At 37.9% G+C, this 24,154-nt stretch overlaps 1 protein-coding gene across 1 annotated transcript; it reads right to left on the bottom strand.

Annotated features, from left to right (window-relative positions):
* Positions 1-881: 881 nt before the first annotated feature.
* On the bottom strand, positions 882-23,200 carry Vamp7 (Vesicle-associated membrane protein 7). Its single transcript, XM_053797121.2, has 7 exons — positions 23,068-23,200; positions 21,021-21,229; positions 12,022-12,141; positions 10,593-10,701; positions 8,914-8,981; positions 6,287-6,379; positions 882-4,338 (listed from the first exon to the last, which is right to left on the bottom strand). The coding sequence occupies exons 2-7, from the start codon at positions 21,225-21,227 to the stop codon at positions 4,273-4,275; spliced, it is 663 nt and encodes a 220-aa protein (XP_053653096.1). The 5' UTR covers positions 21,228-21,229; positions 23,068-23,200; the 3' UTR covers positions 882-4,272.
* Positions 23,201-24,154: the final 954 nt, after the last annotated feature.

Genomic DNA, 24,154 nt, shown 5'->3' with positions numbered 1-24,154 from the left:
TTTCAGGGTGATTTGCACTCCTCTGTTCCCTAACTCTGTTTCCAGCTACTTTTTGTCCTTTCCCCAATGTTCATAGTTTTGCATTTGCTGGGGGTTATATTCTGGTAGTCACCTGTCATACCTATCATGTAGCTTGTTTGGATTATTATTATAATCATAACTAAGTGCTAAACCCACAAGGGTCATAATGCAGCTTGTTTGGATACATTTGTAGTATTTCCTGTTTGTATTCTCCATATTAGATTCATGTGTTTGCACGTACTTGCCTGTATATGGTTGCAGAGGTTGAGTCACAGCTCCAGGCCCTGCCAGGAGCATATACATATATGCATCCGCACATACAAGAGACCGAGTGTACAAGTAAGGGGGTTTAACGTTTAATATTAACACCATTTGCTCTAAGGTGTCCACATGTACATGAACATGTATGTAATAATAATAATAATGGGAGAGTGCTAAACCCATAGGATTATACAGTGCATGGGAAGGGGGGATTTTGGAAGGTATTCAGGCTAAATTCAGGGAACTGGAGCACAGGTCCAATTCCCTAGATCAAGAGCCCCTCACCAACATCAAGGAACCTCCCTTAAGAGGTACGTGAACATATATCATTATAATCACAACCAAGCGCTAAACCCATAAGGGTCATATATATAGCACTGCTCACGAACACAAACTTTTGTCATATGTATAGTTTATGCTTTTCAACAGAGGTGCCTTGATGCTGATAAAAGCTTCTTGATCTCAGGAACTAACTCTGCCACCCCTTACCTTGTAATAACCATGATTACCCTTTCATTTCCCATGCACTGTGACCCTTATGTGTTTAGCTCTTCTTGATTATAATACATGATACAGTAGGAAATAATTAAAAGACATAATCATCAATACATTTTAATATAGTACTTCAACTCTTTCAGTTTTGTTTATCAAGAGTATCAAAATTAAATCAAATATTTAATACAGTAACTTCTTGTATGCAAATGAACAAAATAACAGCAATACAATATTCATCATTACTATCAGACAGTATGAGAACAAATAAACAGAAGCAGATATCAGATCCACTTTGGAAAATGTGCTGTATTTCCTATAATGGTTCAAACTTGTAAGTAGTTGCAAGTGATGTTTGTACCAGGTGGTGCAAACATCACTTGTGTCACCCTAAGTTATTTTCATATTTTGTGATACAAATAGCTTACTCACGTTTGAGCTTAAATAATAAAAACTGATGTCACTTCACAATTAACTGGACTAGTTTTACCCAAAGTGGAACTTGTAGTTTTTAAAGATCACATCACATTAATACCAAGAATATACTCACTCAAAAAATGCCCAAGTCTTCCATTTATAGTGTCACCTCAATCTGTATATTCCCACTAGTAATTCACTATACTGTACTGTATAGTGCAATGGCTTCACTCCATATCTCAAGGTAAAAACAAGTGAAGAATCTACAGGCCCTTTTATTTTTAATGAATTCATATAGGAACAAAATATCATGTAGACAGTCTTAAACTCTTCATTAACAGAGTCTCCATTATGCATATATTAAGTATAAAAAGATATTTAAATGTCTGCTTAAATTAGAGGTGCTATCACAGCATATTACGTACAAATCTATTTACTAGTAAAAATCTATTGCCTGATTTCATACATTCCATATCCAATATTTCTCATTCAAAAAAAAAAAAAATATAAGTTTACTAAATATATTTACAAACATTCAGATTTTGAACCATTCTATTATAATCATGCTGACACACTACACAAATGTACAAGTTAGACATGAATAAAATGTTAAGCATGCACTGTAACTTTGTCACAATAACAAGCTTAATAAAGTTCAGAAAGTGGTGTGTGAAAAGTGTGCCATTTTCATCACTTTAACAATGTGTGCAAAGATATACATGTATTGTTTACTGACACTGAAATCTAACCATTTTTTTTAAGGTCAACAGCTAAGTGAATATTACAGTACTAAAGAAAATTAACCAAAGGAACATTAGTGAGCAACACTAATCATTCAATTTATTCATTCCATAAACAAATATTTATTCATACAATGTACAAAATTGCAAGTAGCAGAGACTCATTGATGAGAAAGATGTATGCACAGCACCTAGGTATTTTAAATGTCGATAAAAAAAGATACCAGTGTTGTACGTGTCATTCTCATCAATTTGTCAGTATTGTACATCATTTATATTATGACGGCTGAGACTCACTGACAGAGGCAGCTTCAATAGTTTCATATAAGAGGGACTAAGGGGAGGCAGTCTGACTGGAAGAGGAAGCAACAGGGGGCATTAATTTTATCTGGGGGAGAGGGAGAGTTGGGAGACTGATGGAATTTTGGAGGGCTTCAGGTCCCACATTGGTGCTGCCCCACTTGTTGACCTTCATACAACTTATGATGTCAAATCTTTCATATTCTCTTAATGCAAAAATATTTACATGGATTTTTCTTAGGTATTTAGTCCAATTTAAACATACATTGCCAACACAAAATATCAAGAAAAAATTGACTAAGTTTTGCAAAAAACTATACTTATTCTATAAGCATTGATAATAGCAAAATCTTTAAAATACTTTCAAACATTATATTCTGTTGTAAAATAGTAGACATATGCTAGCATCTTATCAGTGCAATAATGTTACTTTCAAAATCTGTGAAAAATTATGGTGAATACAATGCAAGATGCAATAAGATCACAAGAAACAAGTGATATCTTAATATGCAACATCAACACTGTGAATGGTTATAAAATCCCCAGGACTTTTGTGATTTCTCAATTACAATCATACGAGACTGATACATGACAAAAAACCTTGGCATTTTATTACCATTTACTGTGGCTATATTACATAGTGCTGGATATACATACATCATTAAATATGTAGTTTAAGTGACCAATCATCCCTTCAAAGAAGTGTTCTTTATATATATATATATTATGCAGCTTGGTAACACTCCTATCATTAGATTATAATGAGGGAATCATAATACAATGGACAAGCACTTCCCAATGGATATAATCATAATATAGTGGAAGCATGCATTAAATGCCTTTAGTGGCTATGGAATATGTGCAGCAAATGCCTATACAATGATGCAGTCTAACAATTCTGTGTAACTGGTCTGTATAACACACATTGTAAGAATTTTTTTAATCATTCAGAAAGCTTGATTAAAAACAATTTGTTTGGTAATCTTGTCATATAATTCTAATAATACTGCAAATTATTTATCTCAATTCGAGATAATCTACAAGCATGCTTATCAGTATACTGAGTAATAGTAATTGCATAATTAACAAGGTTATATAAACAATTAAACTGCAAAAGAAAACATAATGAGAAAGATTTTAAAATTTCAGCAAAAACATTTTGGTAGGGTGGATTAATGCTGCCATTGTGAATCATGATAAATACAAGTAAAACAAATTATTTCACATACACCCTTTAATTTACAAGTGTTAATACTGTACAAGTGAATTTTGAGTTATAAAATAACTATCAACAGTTTTACAGAAATAGGGACACTAGTGGTTTGTCCACCTAACATTCTGTAACATATTAAGTCGTCAGAATTTTTTTTTTTGCCCAGATTTGGTATTCACAGTGCCTCTAGGAAAGTAGCCCCATAAATAATAGTTCAAGTACAGTATAACAGTAAAAACTATTTAGACGTAATTATCTCAACAGAGGCTACCTATGCATGTCCCTCATCAGACACTGCAGTACAGAACAGTGTGTTACCAACACACGGCAGCAACCATTGTTATGACTGCTCAAAAATAAGAAAGTTGTAATTCAAATTGCAATGAGAAAATATTTCAACTCAAATATAAGAAAGTGGGCTACTGTATATAATCATAATGCTTTAAATGGACAGAATCACCTTCATTAAAAACTCAACTCAGTTCACAGATGATGAGCAATTTGGAAAGAAAACCTAACGTTTTTCAGGCCATCCTGGATTGCTATCACTGATCATTATCCAGGACAGTCCAAAATGTCGTAAAAAGTTACCTTTCTAAAGTCGTGGATGAGTTGTCACATCTTCCAGCTATAGTATTGTGACTTTTATTCTTCAAACCTGCTTGGTGATTGTATTACTGACTAAATCTGTCTTAGGTCACACAATGCTACTACTGCTATGCTCAGTAACATCTCACTCAGATAAGGATATCTTCATCACAAACACAATACAGTGTAGTATAAACATACTCTGCAGCATATATCTTAAACTTCTCAAAGGCACAGCTTTTACTTCTTAGTACACTGCTGCCAGGCAAGGCCACAAACCATTGCACCTATTACGTAGATGCTCACCTGAAAAGCAGCACACATTACTTGTGACATTTATGAAGGGTGCAAATAACAAAAGTGTATAAAGGTAGAAAGTTGAAAGTGAACATAGAAAAGAGTAAGGTGATGAGGGTATCAAATGATTTAGATAAAAAAAAAATTGGATATCAAATTGGAGAGGAGGAGTATGGAAGAAGTGAATGTTTTCAGATATTTGGGAGTTGATGTGTCAGCGGATGGATGTATGAAGGATGAAGTTAACCATAGAATTAATGAAGAAAAAATGGTGAGTGGTGCATTGAGGTATATGTGGAGACAAAAAACATTATCTATGGAGGCAAAGAAGGGAATGTATGAAAGTATAGTGGTACCAACACTCTTATATGGGTGTGAAGCTTGAGTTGTAAATGCTGCAGCGAGGAAGCGGTTGGAGGCAGTGGAGATGTCCTGTCTAAGGGCAATGTGTGGTGTAAATATTATGCAGAGAATTCGGAGTGTGGAAATTAGGAGAAGGTGTGGAGTTAATAAAAGCATTAGTCAGAAGGCTGAAGAGGGGTTGTTGAGGTGGTTTGGTCATTTAAAGAGAATGGATCAAAGTAGAATGACATGGAGAGCGTATAAATCTGTAGGGAAAGGAAGGCAGGGTAGGGGTCATCCTCGAAAAAGTTGGAGGGAGGGGCTTGGACTTTCAGCAAGCATGCGTGAGTATGTTAGATAGGAGTGAATGGAGACAAACTTTCATTTTTTCTTTTGGGCCACTCCGCCTCGGTGGGATACGGCCAGTGTGCTGAAAGAAAGAAAGAATGGAGAAAAATGGTATTTGGGACCTGACGAGCTTGTGGAGTGTAAGCAGGGTAATATTTCGTTAAGGGATTCATGGAAACCGGTTATTTTTATATAGCCAGACTTGAGTACTGGAAATGGGAAGTACAATGACTGCACTTTAAAGGAGGGGTTTAGGATATTGGCAGTTTGGAGGGGTATGCTGTGTATCTTTACACATATATGCTTCTAAACTGTTGTGTTCGGGGCACCTCTGCAAAAACCTTGATTATGTATGAGTGAGGTGAAAGTGTTGAATGATGAAAGTATTTTCTTTCTTTTGGGTCACCCTGCCTCGGTGGGAGATGGCCAACTTGTTAAAAAAAAAAAATAACAAGAATGTACATCAATAAATCTAAACATATATGGTATAAAATACCAACAAGATGAAGAATTAGAGATGTGTGCAACATCTGGGTATGTCTATTTGTAGACGTTTTGCCAACAAGTGGCTTTATCAATATAAAGGACATAATATGAAGAATTAGTATAAACAAAAGATGAGGTAATGAGTCCCTCAGCCTTGAAGTTGGCAAAGAGCACCATAGCTCCGTAGCTCCATGACTGTGCTTTGGTTCCGTCAAGACTACGGTGCTCTTCACCTGCTGCAACTTTGAGGAGGATAAACAAGAACTTGTGCATTTACCATATTCCATATTATTATTGTTGTGCTTTTATACAACTGCATAAGCAAAGCTCACACTCAGGCACAACTACCCATGATAAAAACTTACCCTTGGTAAGTGTATTTTACACCAATGAGTCAACAACTTGTGTCATGATAGACATGCACTACTGTGTACAATATGCTACTCATAAGTTTGACAACTTCTCCAAAGAAAAGAATAGCTTAATATAGAACAGAGCGATTATTATTACAATCAAAGCTCAGAGTTAAACCTATAAGGGTTGTACAGCTCTGCAGGGTAGGATGTGCTAGATATTCTTCACTCTCACTAGATCAGAGACTAGTGAGAGTGAAGAATATCTCAGAAGCAAAATCAGTAAGGGAAGTATGGAGTGCTAAAGGGGAAGTATAACTACAGAGATAAATACTGTACATCAGTGCACATTTATATAAGCATCTACATTCACTTTTCACACAAATGAAAATATTTTAAAAGAAAGATTTCCAACAGAAGACACTTACCCCTATTCCCAAGACAATGAATATTATAATGCGAACATTCTTCCACCAAAGGCTTCTGGATAGTGTACGGCTTGTAGTCTTGAAGGTAACAGCCTGAAAAAATAAAGATGTAAATTATCCTTAAGATTTCCTCAACCCTTCCAGGTGTTTCCCCGTCATTATTACTTGTTGCAAATGCAAGTATTATTATGATAATGATACACAATACTGTACTGACAAGGGGCTAGTAACCCCTTCTCCCAAATAAATTACTAAATGTAAAAAGAAGATAAACATTTTAGTGCTTTCTCCTTTTTTGGGTTACCCTGCCTGGGCGGCAGACGACCAGTGTGCCGAGAGAAAAAATACAATACTGACAAGTAGAGGAGTAAGACAGTTAAGGAATCTTTATTTCTGAAACATTTTGCCTACACAGCAATGTTCTGTCAGCTAAATACAGAGGTGATTGGAAACAACAACAGCAGTGGGTAGGCAAGGACAAATAGGAAGTACACCTCTTGCACTCGGAAGATGGAAGATCAAGCCTCCAACACATCACACTCTGAATGACCCATGTGGGTTTAGTGCTTAACATGAATTATTATATTAAGTGGAAAGGCAAAGATGATGTGATCAGTCCCTCAACTATGAAGTCATAGTATTGTTCAAGACTATGGAGCTGAATCAAAGACGAGAGACTCGCCACCTCAAAATTACAAGGCTAATGGACAGATCACATCTTTATCTCTCCGTTGCTGACTTCATATTAACTCACTTCTGTACTATTTGACTGAAGATGTCTACTGTGTAAATGCAGTGTTTCAGAAATAAAAACATTTTAAGCATGTATCGCATTTTGCAGCTTATAAGATGCATTTTTTTCCATAAAATATCTCCAAAAACCACCCTACGTCTTATAAACTGAAGGTCAATGACAGGAGCTATAAGGCTGGGGTGTGGGGTGGGATGTAGCTCTCCCAGTTACGTTCGATGCCGATTCATTGAAACTAAAACAAGTCTTATAAGCCGCGATATACGGTATATGAATAATGTATACAGTGGAACCTTGGTTTTCATACGCCCTAGTTTGTATGTAAAACTATAGTTATTCTCCATTGAATGTATTTTTTGTTAATATTTTTGGGTGTCTGGAACGGAGTATTTGCATTTACATTATTTCTTATGGGAAATAGTATTGCTTTTGTTTTCGTACAATTCAGTTGATCGTCAGACTTTTTCGAACGGATTAATCATGAAAACCGAGGTTCCACTGTAATTATACAAAACAACTAAGAGTGGAAATATGAGAAACAATGTACTGCAAATGCATAATAATTAAAAAAATTGTATTCAAGGGTTAAGACATTAAACTGGTTGTAAATTATTTTATTATAAAAGAGACAAAAATACTACGGAAATACAAAGTTAAAAAATTGAATAAAAAAAAAAACTAATGGAACTAGCTTGAAACTTATTTTAAAATTATGAGCATCATGAGGTGTGGTCACACACCAGCCCATGGGGGTGTTGACCCCTGAAACCCTCTCTAGATATACTCAAGGTATTAATCTTTAACATACATCTGATATAAATAACAAGGTTAAATATTATTAAGGAAACCCTTTCAAGGAGCTGCCTTGATGCTGCTCAAGGGCTCTTGATCTAAGCAACTGGAGCTACCTTTCCCTTCTCTAGATCAAACCTGATTACCTCCCAATTCACAGTCATTCAATATATTTTTTTTTTTTTTTTCAACAAACCGGCCGTATCCCACCAAGGCAGGGTGGCCCAAAAAGAAAAACAAAGTTTCTCTTTTTAAATTTAGTAATTTATACGGGAGAAGGGGTTACTAGCCCCTTGCTCCCGGCATTTTAGTCGCCTCTTACAACACGCATGGCTTACGGAGGAAGAATTCTGTTCCACTTCCCCATGGATGATGATAATGAATAAACAGAAGGATGTACATGAGGTTCAAACCATGGTGCCAAAATTGACAAGTCCATCATTCAACTGTTTAGGCTACAGAGCTTCTAACAGAAGCCCTGTAGAACCAATGTTCAAGCCTCCCATCCATCCTTCTGTTTATTCTGACAGTTGTTTATTGGATTTAATAATAATAATGAAGCCTAACAAATTTATATGACAAAAGTAAATGTTCATCATGAAGATATACTGTAATACAGTGGACCCCCGGTTTGCGATATTATTTCATTCCAGAAGTATGTTCAGGCGCCAGTACTGAACGAATTTGTTCCCATAAGGAATATTGTGAAGTAGATTAGTCCATTTCAGACCCCCAAACATACACATACAAACACACTTACATAAATACACTTACATAATTGGTCGCACTGGGAGCTGATCGTAAAGCGGGGGTGTACTGTATTACAGAGTAATTAATGCAGATGAACTTTCAGCAACAAGATGTACAGTATATCCTTGAGTATACCTGGAGAGGGTTTTGGGGGTCGAAGTCCCCGTGGCATGGTCTGTGACCAGGCCTCATGGTGGATCAGGGCCTGATCAACCAGGCTGTTACTGTTGGCAGCATGCAACCCGATGTATGAACATCCTGGCTAGTCAGGTACTGACTTTAGGTGCCTGTCCAACGCCTTCTTCAAGACACCCAGTACATTACAAGTTCTTACCGAATTGTTGAGGTTCTCAGTCTTATTAATCAACAGTTCAAGTCTCTCTCCTCTACATGCCAGGTTCTCTGAAAAATAAATTAACAATGTTAAGTGATATGAAATCATTTTCACAATTTTTTTAATACACTGGCTATCTCCCACCATGATATATTTTTTTCACTTACCATTTAAGGGAAAGCTGCAATTAGCACTGAAAGCCTACTATATGCATGTCTCACCAAAACTACTTGCTTTATCATGACTATTTTGAAAGTTTAAGTAACTCAACCCCAGCTACAAGTGGGTGAGATAAGTACAGTATAATACAGTACTTGCATTCCCTTTAAGGAAGGTGACTTCAAGCTGGTGACTGGCTCTCGATCTGAGGAACTGTAATTACCCTTCCTTTCTTCAGATCAAAAACTGATTACTCCCTACACTTCCCATTCTCCAAGCACCGTATTACCCCTTCGAGTTTAGCACTTCCTCATGAATATATTGATACTTGTACTTCAGTTCTACTATGTCGACCTCAAAAAATGGAGATCACCAGCAGCTACCTCAGTGAAGCAATCTAATGCTGCAATATCTAACTCCCCCCCAAAAAATACACATATCATTGTTCAATAAAAGAGTATCCTCTCTGTCAGATACTATAAATGCAATAATTTTTTTTTCAACAAACTTACTGTCTTCCACCAAGGCAGGGTGGGAATTAAATACTTTGAAATACAGTAGTAATCTATAAAGGAGTAATTTCTGGCATAGTTTCTTTACACATAGGTCATATCCCACCAATGTAGAGTAACCCAAGGAAATGCATACATCATCATTCATTAAATTACTGTCTTACCAGAAGCGGGCAGACATTCCAACTCAAATGACCTGTTGGCTGCAAAATTCCCATCTATCCTTCAGAGTGCAGACTTTTTTTCCACTTCCAGGACTAAAGTCCAGTTAACTGGTTTCCCTGAATTCCTACTTTTTTTTTTTTTAAGGACAACAGCCATCTCCCACTAAGGCAAGGCAACCTGAAATAGAGGATTCTTCGTTTTTACATTTAGTAACTTGTACAGAGGGTACTAGCCCCTTGCTCCTGGCATTTTCGTTTCCTCTTACAACATGCATGGCAGCTTATGGAGGAAGAATTCTTCTCCACTTCCCCATGAGGTTCATTAATGTTACATTGCTCAAATATTGTACATACATGGAACAATGCATCTGTGGTGGTGTAGAGTGCAGCAAACTTCTTCCCCCAAAGCACTGCTCACATACTTAGTCTTTCATTACTACAATAATTTACTTTGACCCTACAAGTACAAACAAATAGAGTGCAGCATAGGTAGTGTATATACATTTTACTAACATATTAGCCATTTCCCCACCTAGGAAGGATGATCTTATGAAGGAAAACACTTTCACCATCATTCATTTCCTGTCTTATATTTTATGCCAATTTTTTTTTTCAACATGCCAGCCATCTCTCACCAAGGCAGGATGACCCAAAAAAGAAAAACACTTTCACCATCATTCACACATAATCAGTGTCTTCACAGAGGTGCCCAAATATGACAGTTTGGGTATCACTCCAAACAGCCAAATATCTGCTATAGTATACAGTACAATACTACTAACAGTAAATTGAAATTTGAACTATATTTAAAATCTGAACAATCTCCAAGAACACTTCAACTCACCAATATTCTTCACGAGAATATCCTTCACATCACTCACTTCACCTTGCAGACGAGAGATCTTGTCAATATCTCGTGACTCTGTGTAATGTTTCATCTGACTAGCAAGAACCTGAAAAGAATCACATTGTACTCGAAATTTGTTAGAGGAGTCATTTTTACGTCAGTTAGATATCTGATCATATTACAGTATGAAAACTTTTGTGGGATAAAGTAAAATACTCATGTAAAATTCAATTAGCATAAAAATTTAAATACATAACATGAATCATGACTGCTGAGAATATCATGTGAATAGTGTGGGCAAGTGGGATTTAAGGAGCACTTAGACTTATTAGCCTTGTGTGATAGAATACACAGCTGACCTGGAAATTAATATACAAATACTATACAACTCCTCCTCATTCAACACACTCAGGGAATGCTCAATTTCACATGTTTATATCTAAAAGCAGTTTTACGAATCAATGCAATTAAAGATTTTCCTCTTATTTTTGTATTTTTTCTTGCTAAGTTGATATAAGCTATTGTCAAATCTGGCAACAACATAACAGTTTTACAGGGTTTCAATTTTACAGTTTATAAAAGTGTAGAGAAATGTACTCATGTTGATCAACTGCATCAGTTTTTTGTCTTATCTGTATTTTAGGGAAACAAAGTCTGCCTTTGGCTGCCTTCTTAGTCCATCAAGATGTAATTTTTGCTAGTTTTTTCACTTCAACGTACAATTCATTAATAAAGTACATTATACGCTTCTGATGAGGCCATGAAGTTTGTACACAAACTTCAAGTATAAAACAGATAAAAACAATCTTTCAAGGAGTATAAAAACACAAAATAAATCATTATACAATGACATGATGAAAATATCCAAAAGCATTTATCTGCTAGAGGAAAATCATGACAGCCATTACCTATCCTAGAGTAGCAATGCTTCTATAATTATTAAAACTAGTCTTGTAGATAAATGATTCAGAGACACGTGTGCAACACTTGGGTATCTTTACTGAGGAAAAGTTTTGCCACACAGTGGCTTCATCAGTCCTACTGAAGAAGAATGGTGAAGATCAGAAGGAGTTTGAGGTAAGCAAGATTGATGGACTGACTACATCAACTCCAGGCTGATGGACTGATTACCACAAACTCCTTCTGATTTTCACCATTCTGCTTTGTACTGGACTGATGAAGCCACTGAGTGGTGAAATGTTTCCACAATAAACATAACCAAGTGTTGCACATGTGTCTAATTGATCAAAACTAGACTTACAGCATGAATAAATAACAGCATCAACACTCGGTCTTAAAGAATAAAAAAGGCACAATACCGTGACTGGAACAATACACAAACATGTTTCGGTCCAACCCGAACCATTAACATCATAAGCTAGTTTCAAGTATGTGGGTTATTTGTGTATTTTAGTCTTCTAATTACCTGAGCAAATTCACTGTTCATTGCATACGGTAAAGCAGCATGGATCCGAGGCCCGTATGTGATCTGGAACCTCTGTTTCACATCCTCCAGAAACAAGAAAGCTCGCTGCCTCTCAAACTCCTGTTGAAATAAATTTACAATTATACATATGAACACAAAATACTACTGTATTTAACTCGCAAATGTCTTATTACAGTTAATAATGCTGTATGTGTATTTATATTGTACAGCCTCTCCTCACTTAACAACAGAGTTCCATTCCTAAGATCACGTCAGTAAAAGAATTTGTTGCTAAGTGAGGAGCATACTATAATGGTAGTGGGTTTGTGTCAACCATCTTTGATATTGTTTTAATGTCACCTTTGCACCATTTATAACATTTCTGGTATATTTTTAAATGTTTATACAGTACCGTACTGTATATTGTAATAAACAGAATGGAGGAAATCAGCTCTAATATAAATTATTTAGGTATGAATACTGGTCAGAGAGCTCGTAAGTCCGAGTTGTTGGCAAACGAGTACATCATTAAGTGAGGAGAGGCTGTATATATATTACTTAATTTTAAAAGAAAAACTTTTGTTTTTCTTTTTAGGTCACCCTGGCTGGTGGGATATGACTGGTTCACTGAAAAAAATATATATATACGTATATCTTTTCTTTCCTTCAATGTACCAGCTGCATCCCACCGAGGTGGGGTGGCCCAAAAGGAAAAACGAAAGTTTCTCCTTTCAAATAGAGTAATATATACAGGAGAAGGGGTTACTAGCCCCTTGCTACCGGCATTTTAGTCGCCTCTTACAACATGCATGGCTTACGGAGGAAGAATTCTGGTCCACTTCCCCATGGAGACGGCCGACTTGTTAAAATACATATTTTTTTATTTTTTTTTTTTTTCAACAAGTCGGCCGTCTCCCACCGAGGCAGGGTGACCCAAAAAAGAAAGAAAATCCCCAAAAAGAAAATACTTTCATCATCATTCAACACTTTCACCACACAAGCACATTATCACTGTTTTTGCAGAGGTGCTCAGAATACAACAGTTTAGAAGCATACACATATAAAGATACACAACATATCCCTCCAAACTGCCAATATCCCAAACCCCTCCTTTAAAGTGCAGGCATTGTACTTCCCATTTCCAGAACTCAAGTCCGACTATATGAAAATAACCGGTTTCCCTGAATCCCTTCACTAAATATTACCCTGCTCACACTCCAACAGATCGTCAGGTCCCAAGTACCATTCGTCTCCATTCACTTCTATCTAACACGCTCACGCACGCTTGCTGGAAGTCCAAGCCCTTTGCCCACAAAACCTCCTTTACCCCCTCTCTCCAACCCTTTCGAGGACGACCCCTACCCCGCCTTCCTTCCCCTATAGATTTATATGCTTTCCATGTCATTCTACTTTGATCCATTCTCTCTAAATGACCAAACCACCTCAACAACCCCTCTTCTGCCCTCTGACTAATACTTTTATTAACTCCACACCTTTTCCAAATTTCCACACTCCGAATTTTCTGCATAATATTTACACCACACATTGCCCTTAAACAGGACCTCTCCAATGCCTCCAACCGTCTCCTCGCTGCTGCATTTACCACCCAAGCTTCACACCCATATAAGAGTGTTGGTACTACTATACTTTCATACATTCCCTTCTTTGCCTCCATAGATAACGTTTTTTAACTCCACATATGCCTCAACGCACCACTCACCTTTTTTCCCTCATCAATTCTATGATTAACCTCATCCTTCATAAATCCATCCACCGACATGTCAACTCCCAAGTATCTGAAAACATTCACTTCTTCCATACTCCTCCTCCCCAATTTGATATCCAATTTTTCTTTATCTAAATCATTTGACACCCTCGTCACCTTACTCTTTTCTATGTTCACTTTCAACTTTCTACCTTTACACACATTCCCAAACTCATCCACTAACCTTTGCAATTTTTCTTTAGAATCTCCCATAAGCACAGTATCATCAGCAAAAAGTAACTGTGTCAATTCCCATTTTGAATTTGATTCCCCAAAATTTAATCCCACTCCTCTCCCGAACACCCTAGCATTTACTTCCTTTACAACCCCATCTATAAATATATTAAACAACCATGGTGACATTACACATCCCTGTCTAAGACCTACTTTTACCGGGAAGTAGTCTCCCTCTCTTCTACAAACCCTAACCTGAGCCTCACTATCCTCATAAAAACTCTTTACAGCATTTAATAACTTACCACCTATTCCATATACTTGCAACATCTGCCACATTGCTCCTCTATCCACTCTATCATATGCCTTTTCTAAATCCATAAATGCAATAAAAACTTCCCTACCTTTATCTAAATACTGTTCACATATATGCTTCAATGTAAACACTTGATCTACACATCCCCTACCCACTCTGAAACCTCCCTGCTCATCCGCAATCCTACATTCTGTCTTACCTCTAGTTCTCTCAATTATAACCCTACCGTACACTTTTCCTGGTATACTCAGTAAACTTATTCCTCTATAATTTTTACAGTCTCTTTTGTCCCCTTTCCCTTTATATAAAAGGACTATACATGCTCTCTGCCAATCCCTAGGTACCTTCCCCTCTTTCATACATTTATTAAACAAAAGTACCAACCACTCCAACACTATATCCCCCCCTGCTTTTAACATTTCTGTCATGATCCCATCAGTTCCAGCTGCTTTACCCCCTTTCATTTTACGTAATGCCTCACGTACCTCCCCCACACTTACATTCTGCTCTTCTTCACTCCTAAAAGATGGTATACCTCCCTGACCAGTGCATGAAATTACTGCCTCTGTTTCTTCCTTAACATTTAAAAGTTCCTCAAAATATTCTCGCCATCTACCTAATACCTCCATCTCCCCATCTACTAACTCCCCTACTCTGTTTTTAACTGACAAATCCATACTTTCCCTAGGCTTTCTTAACTTGTTTAACTCACTCCAAAAATTTTTCTTATTTTCATTAAAATTTCTTGACAGTGCCTCTCCCACTCTATCATCTGCTCTCCTTTTGCACTCTCTCACCACTCTCTTCACCTTTCTTTTACTCTCCATATACTCTGCTCTTCTTATAACACTTCTGCTTTGTAAAAACCTCTCATAAGCTACCTTTTTCTCTTTTATCACACCCTTTACTTCATCATTCCACCAATCACTCCTACCATCCGACTTACGACCGAGTTCGGTTCCGAGAAACCAGTCGTAAGTCGAACTTTACTACTGAATATCAACAAAACATTTTTGTAATGACTATTTTATTGTTTTATTTTGGTATTTCATGTTTTACTTTACTTTTTATGTTGTTAGTACTGTATTATATACTGTAAGGTTTAGGATAAACACTTTGTACAACACAAATAGTTGTTTATTTCCCAGAAATTTGCCATAAAAAACACGGTCGTAAGTCGAGTGGTCGTAAGTAGAGCAGGTCGTAAGTCGGATGGTAGGTGTATATATATACGTATATGTATATATATATGTGTATATATATATATATACATGTATATATATATATACGTATATCCTAGGTAGTAGGTTGGTAGACAGCAACCGCCCAGGGAAGTACTACCATCCTGCCAAGTGAGTGTAAACGAAAGCCTGTAATTGTTCTACATGTTGGTAGGATTGCTGGTGTCCTTTTTTCTGTCTCATAAACATGCAAGATTTTCAGGTAAGTCTTGCTACTTCTACTTACACTTAGGTCACACTACACATACATGCACAAGCATATATATACACACCCCTTTGGGTTTTCTTCTACTTTCTTTCTAGTTCCAAGGGGAAGTGGAACAGAATTCTTCCTCCGTAAGCCATGCGTGTTGTAAGAGGCGACGAAAATGCTGGGAGCAAGGGGCTAGTAACCCCTTCTCCCGTATAAATTACTAAATTTAAAAGAGAAACTTTTGTTTTTCTTTTTGGGTCACCCTGCCTTGGTGGGATACGGCCGGTGTGTTGAAAGAAAGATATACATGTATGACACTTAAAACTTCTTAACACTATACAAGTAATAATGCATTTACAACATTTTTAAGCTTAAAGGAAAAAGTAAAATCAATCTGATTGTAAATGAAACACTCATATACCAATTTAAATTTCAGTAACATCACTATTATGTACACATTTAACATAACATTAGCACACACTGACACTACAGCTTATGTGATAAAAAAAGTATATATGCTCTGGTTCATACACTACTTAAAAAAGTGATATATTTGTAATATATGTAAATAAAACACAATACCAGGGCTAGCACAGCAGTACTGCCCTACCTGGCTTTATGTCATTTTAGCCTATGTCAAATTCACTTTTACAAATTCACTTTCAGTGTTCAGTGGTCAGTCGTCAGTGTTCAGTGGTCAGTCGTCAGTGTTCAGTGGTCAGTCGTCAGTGTTCAGTGGTCAGTCGTCAGTGTTCAGTGGTCAGTCGTCACGTGAGGTCACAGACCCTGAGCTGCTTGGGGATTAGCGTGGACGGTTACAAAGCATGGCTTGCTTCTACAGTGTTTTAAAAGCTGAGGTTGGAGAGTTGAAGGAGGAGGTCTTGCTTCTCCAGGAGGAGATTAGGAGGCTGAAGGTCCACCTCAATGGGCCTGGGAGAGAGTGTGAGGTGGTTGGAGATGTGGGGAATGAGGCTTCTAGCAGTGAGGTGCAGTCTGTCTCTCACTGTGAGGAGGCTGTAGGTGGGGTGGTAGCAACGGCTACCAGCAGTGAGGTGCAGCCCAGCACCTGCTACAAGTGGCGAGTTGTTCACAGTAATGGGAGGCGCATCAGAGTAAGGAAAGTTAAGAGTGCAGATCTGAAGGTAGGAAATCGCTTCTCTGTTCTCCAGGATGAATGTACTTCAGTGGCCAGTGAAGGTAAGGGTACTACTGCCCCTGCTAATGAAGGTAAGCGCATTCTTGTGGTTGGTGACTCTCAGGTAAGATATGTTGATCGTGCTTTTTGTAATAGGAATAAGAAGATGAGAGATAGAGTGTGCTTCCCTGGAGCTGGTGTTGGGGACATTGTCAACAGACTGGATAATATCATGTCAGGTAATGGGAACAAGCCCATTATCTGTCTCAGTGCTGGTGGAAATGATATTGGGAAGGGTAGGAGAGAAGAGCTGCTAGATAAGTACAGGTCAGCTATAGATTTCATTAAGTCTAAGGGAGGGATCCCAATCATATGTAGCATCTTGCCTAGAAGGGGAGTAGGAAATGAATGGTTGTCTAGGGCAATTGGTGTAAATTGCTGGCTAGACAGATACTGCAAGGAACTTGCAATCCCATTCATTGACAACTGGAACAACTTTTATGGCAAACATGATATGTATGCAAGGGATGGGGTTCATCTCTCTGGGGCAGGGGTGGTAGCACTTGCAGACTCGATTGAGAAGGCCATTGGTGAAATGCCTATGATTTTAAACTGATGGAAGATAGAGGTATGGGTGTGTGTGGGAAACAAGCAGGTTGCAACACTAGGGTTGGAAACAGTAAATGTATAAAAGGCATTCAGCATGAAGTTATAAATAAAGACAATAGAACAGGTCAGCAAACAAAGGGGGACAGCAGAGGGCAGCAAGGGACTAGCTCCCTTAAGGTTTACTATACTAATAGCAGGAGTGTTAGAAATAAGATAGATGAGCTAAGATTAATTGCAAGTGCAGGAAACATAGATATTATTGCTATAACAGAGACCTGGCTCAATCTGAAAGATAGAGAGATGCCCTCTGAATGTCACATACAAAGCTATAAATTATTCCACACTGACAGGGTCAACAGGAAAGGTGGTGGAGTAGCGATGTATGTCAGAGACAATTTAAATTGTTGTGTTAGACAAGATATTAAATTAGAAGCGTCAGCCACTGAATCTGTTTGGTTACAGCTTCTCGAGGGCCGAGAAAAACTAATTTTGGGTGTGATTTACAGGGCCCCAAATCTTGATAGGGAGTGCAGTAAACTTCTATGGGACGAAATTCGTAAGGCATCTACATACGAAAATGTTGTGCTAATGGGAGATTTCAACTATAGACAGATTGACTGGAGCAATTTGACAGGAAATTTAGAGTCGGGTGACTTTCTTGATACGATCCAGGATTGTTTTTTAAAACAGTTTGTGACAGAGCCAACTAGGGGAAATAACCTCCTTGACTTGGTTCTTGCCAGTAGGGAAACACTAATTAATAATCTTGAGGTTAATGATGAGCTTGGGGAGAGTGATCACAAATCACTCAGTTTTAACATATCATGGAATTCCCCTAATAATGGCAATCAAGTCTCCGTCCCTGACTTTCGCTTGGCTGATTTCATAGGACTGAAAAATTACTTAGGTGGGCTGAACTGGAATGACCTGACTAGGGGTCAGGTAGGTGGTGATGGTTGCCGATATGATGCTTTCCAGGGCATAGTTCTAGCTGCTCAGTCAAATTATGTTCCAAATAGGGAAATCAGATCAAACAAAAATGATCCTAAATGGATGAACAATAGATTAAAATATCTGATTGGTCAAAAGAGAGGCATATATAGGCAAATCAAAAGAGGAGAGGGGCAATTAAGAAATCGATATATTCAGTTAAAGAGAGAAATAAAAAAGGGAATTAGAAAAGCACATAGAGATTATGAGGTTAAAGTTGCAAGAGAATCGAAGACTAACCCAAAAGGATTCTTTCAGGTATACAGAAGTAAGATCAGGGACAAGATAGGCCCACTCAAAAGTTCCTCGGGTCAGCTCACTGACAGTGATAAGGAAATGTGTAGAATTTTTAACACATACTTCCTCTCAGTTTTTACACAGGAGGATACCAGCGATATTCCAGTAATGATAAATTATGTAGAACAGGACGATAATAAACTGTGCACTATTAGGGTCACAAGTGACATGGTCCTTAGGCAAATAGATAAATTAAAACCTAACAAATCCCCAGGCCCTGATGAACTGTATGCAAGGGTTCTAAAGGAATGTAAAGAGGAGCTTAGCACACCTTTGGCTAATCTTTTCAACATATCACTACAAACTGGCATGGTGCCAGATAAGTGGAAAATGGCAAATGTGATACCTATTTTCAAAACAGGTGACAGGTCCTTAGCTTCGAACTATAGACCAATAAGCCTAACCTCCATAGTGGGAAAATTTATGGAATCAATAATTGCCGAGGCAGTTCGTAGCCACCTTGAAAAGCATAAATTAATCAACGAATCTCAGCATGGTTTTACAAAGGGGCGTTCCTGCCTTACGAATTTATTAACTTTTTTCACTAAGGTATTTGAGGAGGTAGATCATGGTAATGAATATGATATTGTGTATATGGACTTCAGTAAGGCTTTTGACAGGGTCCCACATCAGAGACTATTGAGGAAAATTAAAGCACATGGAATAGGAGGAGAAATTTTTTCCTGGATAGAGGCATGGTTGACAAATAGGCAGCAGAGAGTTTGCATAAATGGGGAGAAATCAGAGTGGGGAAGCGTCACGAGCGGTGTTCCACAGGGGTCAGTGTTGGGCCCCCTGCTGTTCACAATCTACATAAACGACATAGATGAGGGCATAAAGAGCGACATCGGCAAGTTTGCCGATGACACCAAAATAGGCCGTCGAATTCATTCTGACGAGGACATTCGAGCACTCCAGGAAGATTTGAATAGACTGATGCAGTGGTCGGAGAAGTGGCAGATGCAGTTTAATATAGACAAATGCAAAGTTCTAAATGTTGGTCAGGACAATAACCATGCCACATATAAACTAAATAATGTAGATCTTAATATTACGGATTGCGAAAAAGATTTAGGAGTTCTGGTTAGCAGTAATCTGAAACCAAGACAACAGTGCATAAGTGTTCGCAATAAAGCTAATAGAATCCTTGGCTTCATATCAAGAAGCATAAATAATAGGAGTCCTCAGGTTGTTCTTCAACTCTATACATCCTTGGTTAGGCCTCATTTAGATTATGCTGCACAGTTTTGGTCACCGTATTACAGAATGGATATAAATTCTCTGGAAAATGTACAAAGGAGGATGACAAAGATGATCCCATGTATCAGAAACCTTCCCTATGAGGATAGACTAAGGGCCCTGAAACTGCACTCTCTAGAAAGACGTAGAATTAGGGGGGATATGATTGAGGTTTATAAGTGGAAGACAGGAATAAATAAAGGGGATGTAAATAGTGTGCTGAAAATATCTAGCCTAGACAGGACTCGCAGCAATGGTTTTAAGTTGGAAAAATTCAGATTCAGGAGGGATATAGGAAAGTACTGGTTTGGTAATAGAGTTGTGGATGAGTGGAACAAACTCCCAAGTACCGTTATAGAGGCCAGAACGTTGTGTAGCTTTAAAAATAGGTTGGATAAATACATGAGTAGATGTGGGTGGGTGTGAGTTGGACCTGATAGCTTGTGCTAACAGGTCGGTTGCCGTGTTCCTCCCTTAAGTCAATGTGACCTGACCTGACTAGGTTGGGTGCATTGGCTTAAGCCGGTAGGGACTTGGACCTGCCTCGCATGGGCCAGTAGGCCTTCTGCAGTGTTCCTTCGTTCTTATGTTCTTATGTTCTTACACCACTTTTCTAGAGTAATTTCAGTTCAGTGAACATCATGACGTTTGACTTTACGTCACTCAGCGACATTATCTGTCATAATTTTTTAACTGTGTTCATTATTCTTTAAAAAGATATGATTAAAATGTGTTTTTAGTGTTTTTTAAGGTTTAGCAACAATTATATTCTTTCGCAAGTCATTTATGTTAGTTTTACAGTGTTTGTCATCATTTTAAGGAATTACGACCGGGTTACATCACGGCTCTTGGAACCAATTAATGATGTAGGGCAGAGTATGGCTCTATTGCAAAAGGAAAAAATAGAATTAAGAAAAGAAAAACTTAAGAGCCTCTGAAGTGTACGAAACTTCAGAAATGAACTTTGAATTACAACCAAAACAAGAACCTTTGTGCTACATATGCCCATGAAGTTAAAACTATCTGCATTGCTAACTTACATCATCAGTGATGCAAAGGTACACCACACCTTCCTCCGCAACATAGTGAAACAGATATGATGCATGAGAATATGTCAGACGTCCAGACTCCCCGGGAGCAATCTTTGACAAAATCTGCTCCGTCACCTCAGCAAAATTTCCAGCACACGTTGCATACCGGGCGAGGACTGTTGTGCTTCTGGCAATCACACTGTATAGGAGAGGCATTTCTGGAATGTACAAAAGATTTAAATTTAGTTTGTAGAATGCAATTTCATCAAACATTCTGCTATGGTACAAAAGGCATAATAAAATACTTTTCATAAGACACTGCAATTCATGGCATTCATTGTATGTATGTATGTGCATGCACACACACACACACACACACACACACACACACACACACACACACACACAGGGAGGGAGTGGACCTAGTAGTGATCAATGAAGAGGCAGAGCCAGGAGCTGTGACTCGACCCCTGCAACGGCAAATAGACGAGTGTACACACGAGAAACTTTTATGAGGTAAAAAGGAATAGCAGAGGGGAGGGGAACTTATGACCATGTTTCACTCCAACTTGGACCACTTACAAAGCCACACTAACAGAAAGGAGAGGAGGCAGTATATATAGCCAGCAGACAGGGCTGGGATAAGAGATAATAGGAAAGGAGGTAGAGAGGTGGTGGTGGTGGTTGTAGTAGTAGTGGAGTCAGTCAAAGACTAAGAAAGAGGAGCACTGCAAGGGAGCTAGGGGCCCACAAAAGGTAGGAACAAAAACACAGAGGGGGGAAAACAAATAAATAAAAGACCAAACACCCAAGGCAGAAGAAAGAAAACCCAAAGGAGAAAGAGGAAGAGGGTGTTCTGAAGTTTGGAGCATATTACAATGTTTTGGAAAAGGAAGGCATCTACAGAGACAAAGCCAGGACTAAGATTCATAAAAGGAAAGTTGTGTATAAGGGAGGATTCAACCAGACGGTGACTGTGAAAGTTAGAAGTTGGGTCGACTGGCCAAAGGGGAAGTGCTAAACCCGCAGGATTATACAGCACCTGTGGCGGAGGGATGGAAGGTATTCAGGCTTAATTCAGGGAACTGGAGCACAGATCTACTTCCCTAGATCAAGAGCCCCTCACCAGCCTCGAGGAACCTTCCTTAAGGGGATGAAGTAGGTATAAATTTGACATTTTGTGTGTAAAATAGTAGGAAATTTTTATTCTTATTTAATTATCAAAAGACAGTGGGAAATTTTTATTCTTGTTTAATTATAAAAAAAAAACAAATAATCAAAACTAAGCACTAAACCCACAAGGGTCACACAGTGCTGTACTTTAATTATCATGATAAATTATGTATATGCATCTGTCTTTCATGACTTATGCATTGTATGGCCAGGACAGTAACCATTCAGTTTAGTGTACGCGGAGGCAAATTTGTCAGTGTAATAAACATTTTTTTAACCTTGTAATCACTGGTATTCTCACTTACCAATATAGGTGAGCCTAGAGAAGGAAATACGTTCACCATTATTTATTCAATGGCTGGAACTATAAACATGCTTGTAATAAAAACCTAATAATTATAATAATAATTATAATAATAACAACATTCACTCAGACAAAAACAAATATTTTCTAGTAATATTTATACAATGGTTTTGAGGCTACATATTAGTTTTAGGGATAAACAATGCCATATTATATAGAATTAACCTAGGAAAAGTAAATAAAGTAAAAAGTTGGAAGAGTAAGATACAGGCGAGTAAGTAGAACATAGTTAATCATTTTTATATTTATACGCTGCTTACTCAAAAAAAAAAAAAGGAAAATACTTGCATCTTCAGTAAATTTTCATTTAAAACATGAAATGTTAAACAACCTTTGCAAATGTGTCCAATAATATTACGACCGTGAGCTGTACTGTGAAATTAATGTCAAGGTAAAAGATGGTGAAGGAAAAAACTGTCCTCGACACACGACAGATTACAACTTTTATCACTGTATTTATATCTCCTGTGAGCTGCAGGTCTCACATACACCTAGTAACACAATGGCTCAATATATTACCTAGTATCAGGATAGTTTATCCCAGAATGAGAGGGTAAATCACGAGTAAAACAAGCGAGGAGGACTGAGTGGAGACGTCACTGCTCTTACTTTGTTTACTCCCATTGAATCATATGTTTCTCGTGTCCGGAACCTTCCACTGACTTGAATTTCGTCTCCAATTTAAACCTCTTCCTTCCCTCTGCTTACACACATTAACCAAAAACTAACAAGTAATAAACCCAATATCAATCCACAGAAACAATGCAAATTTTAAATAGCTCTAAATATCGCTAAGAATAGTTAGAAAAGTAATTATTTCGAGTTGATTAAGATGATCAGAGGCTGGGTAGCCTCCTCAACGTCACATGGGACGTCGCTCATTGGTCACCCATCAGAGACCTCCACCAATCATAATTAATCATTACAACACTATAGTAATCATTAAAATATTGCAAATGATCCAGACGGGATCTCTAGTGCGAATTATGGAGCCACAGATAACCTCTCACAAATATAAACACTGCAAGGCACAATATTGCTATTTCTTCCTAAAGCTGTTTCAATATTCCACTTCTATATATATATATATATATATATATATATATATATATATATATATATATATATATATATATATATATATATATATATATATATATATATATATTTTTTTTTTTAATCACACTGGCCGATTCCCACCAAGGCAGGGTGGCCCGAAAAAGAAAAACTTTCACCATCATTCACTCCATCACTGTCTTGCCAGAAGGGTGCTTTACACTACAGTTTTTAAACTGCAACATTAACACCCCTCCTTCAGAGTGCAGGCACTGTACTTCCCTGGTGGCTAAAGCTCCCGCTTCACACACGGAGGGCCCGGGTTCGATTCCCGGCGGGTGGAAACATTTCGACACGTTTCCTTACACCTATTGTCCTGTTCACCTAGCAGAAAATAGGTACCTGGGTGTTAGTCGACTGGTGTGGGTCGCATCCTGGGGGACAAGATTAAGGACCCCAATGGAAATAAGTTAGACAGTCCTCGATGACGCACTGACTTTCTTGGGTTATCCTGGGTGGCTAACCCTCCGGGGTTAAAAATCCGAACGAA

The sequence above is a fragment of the Cherax quadricarinatus genome, chromosome 79 (assembly GCF_038502225.1).
Source record: "Cherax quadricarinatus isolate ZL_2023a chromosome 79, ASM3850222v1, whole genome shotgun sequence".
In the NCBI taxonomy this organism is placed as follows: Eukaryota; Metazoa; Arthropoda; class Malacostraca; order Decapoda; family Parastacidae; genus Cherax; species Cherax quadricarinatus.
This window is presented reverse-complemented; position numbering and strand designations above follow the sequence as displayed.

Excerpts from the sequence above, each read along its gene's own strand:
- Vamp7 (XM_053797121.2), bottom strand. The coding sequence starts at position 21,227 with ATGCCTCTCCTATACAGTGTGATTGCCAGAAGCACAACAGTCCTCGCC. Across the intron at positions 12,142-21,020 it reads ACCTTTGCATCACTGATGAT|GAGTTTGAGAGGCAGCGAGC; the intron begins GTAAGTTAGCAA and ends TTATTTCAACAG. Across the intron at positions 4,339-6,286 it reads TCATTGTCTTGGGAATAGGG|GTGAGCATCTACGTAATAGG; the intron begins GTAAGTGTCTTC and ends GCTGCTTTTCAG.